Source organism: Lathyrus oleraceus, chromosome 7 (assembly GCF_024323335.1).
Source record: "Lathyrus oleraceus cultivar Zhongwan6 chromosome 7, CAAS_Psat_ZW6_1.0, whole genome shotgun sequence".
In the NCBI taxonomy this organism is placed as follows: Eukaryota; Viridiplantae; Streptophyta; class Magnoliopsida; order Fabales; family Fabaceae; genus Lathyrus; species Lathyrus oleraceus.
The window spans coordinates 408,246,121-408,250,365 of NC_066585.1; the positions used below are offsets into that span (position 1 = coordinate 408,246,121).

At 42.3% G+C, this 4,245-nt stretch overlaps 1 protein-coding gene across 1 annotated transcript; it reads right to left on the reverse strand.

Annotated features, from left to right (window-relative positions):
• Window positions 1-317: 317 nt before the first annotated feature.
• On the reverse strand, window positions 318-1,496 carry LOC127104070 (uncharacterized). Its single transcript, XM_051041285.1, has one exon. The coding sequence runs from the start codon at window positions 1,494-1,496 to the stop codon at window positions 318-320; it is 1,179 nt and encodes a 392-aa protein (XP_050897242.1).
• Between the last annotated feature and the right edge of the window lie 2,749 nt (window positions 1,497-4,245).

The following is a 4,245-nucleotide window of genomic DNA, read 5'->3' on the forward strand; positions in this document are numbered from 1 at the left end:
GATATTGCTTTTGAGTCAATCAAGCCTTGTACCTTGTGCTTGAAGATATTGCAATTCTCGATCGAGTGCCCCCGCATCCCAGAGTGATACTCACAACTAACGTTCATGTCATACCCGGGAGGAAGAGGTACAGGAGGAGCCTTAGCTTCTCTCAGCTGGACCTGCGAAACATTGAGCAAGTGAGCTAGCAGGGGTCCATACGGGATGGGAATTAGATCAAACCTTTTGGGAGGCCTCCTTGGTCCTTGTCTACCCTTTTGATAGTAGTTTTGTTGTTGCGGAGCAACAGGTTGCTGAGGAGCATAAGGCTGCTGATATTACATCGCTGGAGGACCAGTTTGAATGACATACACTGGCTGCGTATATGGGTTAGGTGTTACTGCTGCCACTGGATAGTATGACATTTGGTAACCTCCATCTCCCCCTTGAGCGATTGCATTGGTCTCTCCTTCCTTATTCTTTGAGAATCCGAAATGAGGCTTCTTTGCTCCACTAGCCACGGTTGATGTATCTTGTATCTTACCGATCTTCAAGCCGTTCTCGATTCGCTCGCCGACAATGACCAAGTCTGAGAATCCCGAGGTGGTACTCCTAATCATTTTTTCAAAATACGGCCCTTGAAGGGTGTCCACGAACATGTTTATCAGCTCTCTTTCAAGAAGATGGGGTTGAACCCTGGCAGCCAGGTCTCTCCATCGTTGACCGTACTCTTTGAACGATTCATCCGGCTTTTGAGAAAGGCTTTGGAGCTGAGTCCGATTGGGCGCCATGTCTGAATTGTACTGATAATGCTTCAAGAAGGCTTCAACAAGTTCCCTCCAGGTTCGTATATGCGTGCGCTCGAGCTGCATATACCATTCCAGAGAAGCTCCACTAAGACTGTCCTGGAAAAAGTGAATTAAGAGTTTATCGTCACTAGAATGGGCAACCATCTTTCTGCAGAAAGCTCGGATATGGGTCTTTGGACAAGTGACCCCTTGATATTTTTCAAAGCTCGGGACTTTGAACTTGGGAGGAATTTTCACGTCTGGCACTAGGCACATGTCAGCAGCATCTAACCCAAAGGTATCAGGACCTTGCATCGTTTTGAATCTCTCCTCCATCATTTGAAATCTCCTTTCGATGTCAGCAGGAGAAGGACCAAAAGCTTCATAGACTGAGTCAACCTTTGTAGTGAAGAAAGCATCCTGCTGTTCGTCAATCTCAGGTTGGAATCTCCCATTGGCGGGGATATTGAACGTCTGATTAGTATTTTGATACACCGGATCTCTTTCGGGAGGTGGCTGAGCTACAACAAGCGTACCAGCTCCTCCTGGTGGATTCAACGGTATAGTCACAACAGCAGGGTTGGCAGCAGAGGCTCTCAGATTAGCCTGACGCATCTCCTCTTGTCCCTTAGCCAGAGCTTGTAGGGCTTCAACGAGCTGACCTATCTGAGCCTTCATAGTGGTCATATCCTCCCTCATAGCAGCTTGATTCTGCTCCAAATGATCCATGAGAAATCTTTGATTGTTGCGCGTGTAGTATGAATGTCGGGAAGTCAGCTTGACTGTGGATGATTCTGGATAGAAGGGCCAAATGGTAAGTTTTCTAGCTTTTGTTTGATGATATGCAGAATGATGCATGAATATTGTATTTGGATATTTTTTATGATGCTTGAATGCATGAATGAGTGATACACAAGCATGGTTCTCACGAGTCGAACACAAAAGTTAATATGGTATCACGGGTTTGAGATACAGATAGAGGATAGCTCTGATTTCTTACTCACAATAGGGATCTCATCGGTCGTAGTCTAAGGTTAGATAGGGACCCCGAAGTCATCGATTCATTTGGCTGTTTGCCGCTTACGGCAAAAGCTTACCGGTCGTCAACTCCCTCAAATGAGCCTCTTCTGGGTGAGATCTTCGTACTGACCCACACGAGAAAAGCTTCTTGGGGGCCCGCACTACGCGACCACCGGCATCGGGTTCTAGATAAGGGTCTCAAAGTCACGAACCTCCTTGACTGTTTGCCGCTTACGGGAAAAGCTTGTCGGTCGTCAACTCCATCAAGAAGATCTACCTTGAGTGAGATCTTCGTACCGACCCACACGAGAAAAGCTTCTCGGGGACCCGTACTATGCGACCATCAACCTTAATGGGCAATAGGTTTAATGTTCTACAAAGGTCCTTAGAGTCATGGATCCTAATGAAGACATTGATCGCTTACGCCAAAAGCTTGACGGTCGTCAACGTCTCCAAAAGAATCTACTATAAGCGAGGTTCTCGTATCGACCCTTACGAGAAAAGCTTCTCGGTGGCCCATACTACTCAACCTCTCCTATCTCAAGTTTGCACTCTAGACTCGGGTAGAGAGTCTTTCCCACAAGGTTACTTGTAATCGGAGTACCATCCACTTGGTATCATAGAATCATGGAATCCACAAGTTAGATCATAAAATTTAAAGCAAAAGGAAATAAATAAGGCAAGCAATCAAAAGGATAGACATACACACATACGAGGAATCAACCTAAATTAGGCTTGACTTGCTTAGGGAGAATTTCCCCAGCAGAGTCGCCAGTTGTCGCTACGCAAAAAATACAGAGTCGCCATCGGTTTTTATTTATTCCAAGATAATGGGAAAATATAGAGAAAACCCCAAAATATGGTCGTCGTAACCACGAACAGGTTCGGAAGTTGGTTATGCAAGGGGAAGGTATTAGCACCCCTCACATCCATGGTACTCCATGGGAACCATCTAGGATGTTTGCGCTTACGTGTGGTATTGTTTATCGAATGTTTGCTTGCCAAAGGTTTGCGGAGATGGAGGTAGATTTTAAATTAGTGTGCTCGCCAAGGAATGGATCCTCGTGCCTACGTATGCCCACTTGTTGAAGTGAGAAATCAGAGCCTTCGTAGTTTGTGGTTTTGAAATTTGTTTGTGTTTGTTTTCTTGATTTTATTACCTTGAAGAAGGGTTTTCGATGGTGTCTCCCTAAGGCTCAAACAAAAGGTTTGAATGTGTTGAGTTATTTTTATGTCTTTGAGAAAAGTGTTATTGATTTCGGATTGCACTAAAGACTATGGATAAAGGTGAATAGCTCAAACGATCAAGCCAAACGTCTTGTGTTCAAAGCATTCAGAATGAGTGTAGGAAAGCTCCAGTCTCATCCATTCTTTATCGCTTAAGGCTCGTGACGTACGATCCTAATCGCCATTTATTGTGTTTTTTTAGTTTGATTAGGAAAAAGCAGCTTGACGTTGGATCAAGGGTTTGTTTATTGTTTGATTTGAAAAAGGACTTCTTGACGTTGGATCAAGGGTTTGATTATTGATTCTGAATGGTGCGCGTTCCTAATGCCTAAGGAGTATCTAATCCAGCAATAAAAGAAAGCAAGTAAATGCGTACATCGGAATGGGGAGGGGGTACATGTAAAGTACAAGGGAGCGCAAGAAATAAAAGATCTCATTGTCAGGTAGCCCAAGAGAAAGCCATGTGTGTGCAATTGTGTCCTAAACTAGAAAGCAAGTAAAAGATTACAAATTCTTCTTGATTCTTGCACACTTCTTCCATGTTAGGTCACATTTGTCCAAGGTATTTTGCAAAGGGTCCTAATGAGTCTCTAAGTCCATTGTCCAAAGTTCTCTCCATGCTTGGGAAATTATTATCTTTTTCACTTTTTAAAGTCTTAACCATTTTTAGATTCAATTTAGAATGGGATGAATGATGCACAATATGAAGCAAAATGAAGCAATATATAGTAAATGACAAAAATTAAATGTCAGAGGCGGAAATTAAAAGTTAGAAGTTAGAATGCAAAAATTAAAAGGTTAGAAGTTAGAATGAGGAAATTAAAGAATTAGAAGTTAATTGTTAGATGTTTAGGAGAATATTCAAGAACAATTATCCAAATTAAATTCTAAGACAATTATCAAATCAATTCCAGAACAATTAACAATCAATTAATATCTAAAATAATATCTTAATTAATAAAGTCACTATTCTAAAACTCAAACAGTCCACAACACTAAAATTCAAATCAAAATTCTAATAACAAAATTAAAATTCCAATTCACAACATTAAAATCTAATTAGCAAAGTATTAGCAAGATTAGCATGGGCCTAAACCACCCCAATCCCAAGCAGGAGGGGTTAAACTGGCCATGAGAGGTGTGTTGAAAAGAAAACCGGTTAGCATTGGGCCTAAAATTTAGGCCCACGGTAGAAACACCAAAAGCCGAAAGGCCACCACCTTCACCCTAA

Coding starts and splice junctions, on each gene's coding strand:
- LOC127104070 (XM_051041285.1), bottom strand. CDS start 1,496: ATGGATCATTTGGAGCAGAATCAAGCTGCTATGAGGGAGGATATGACC.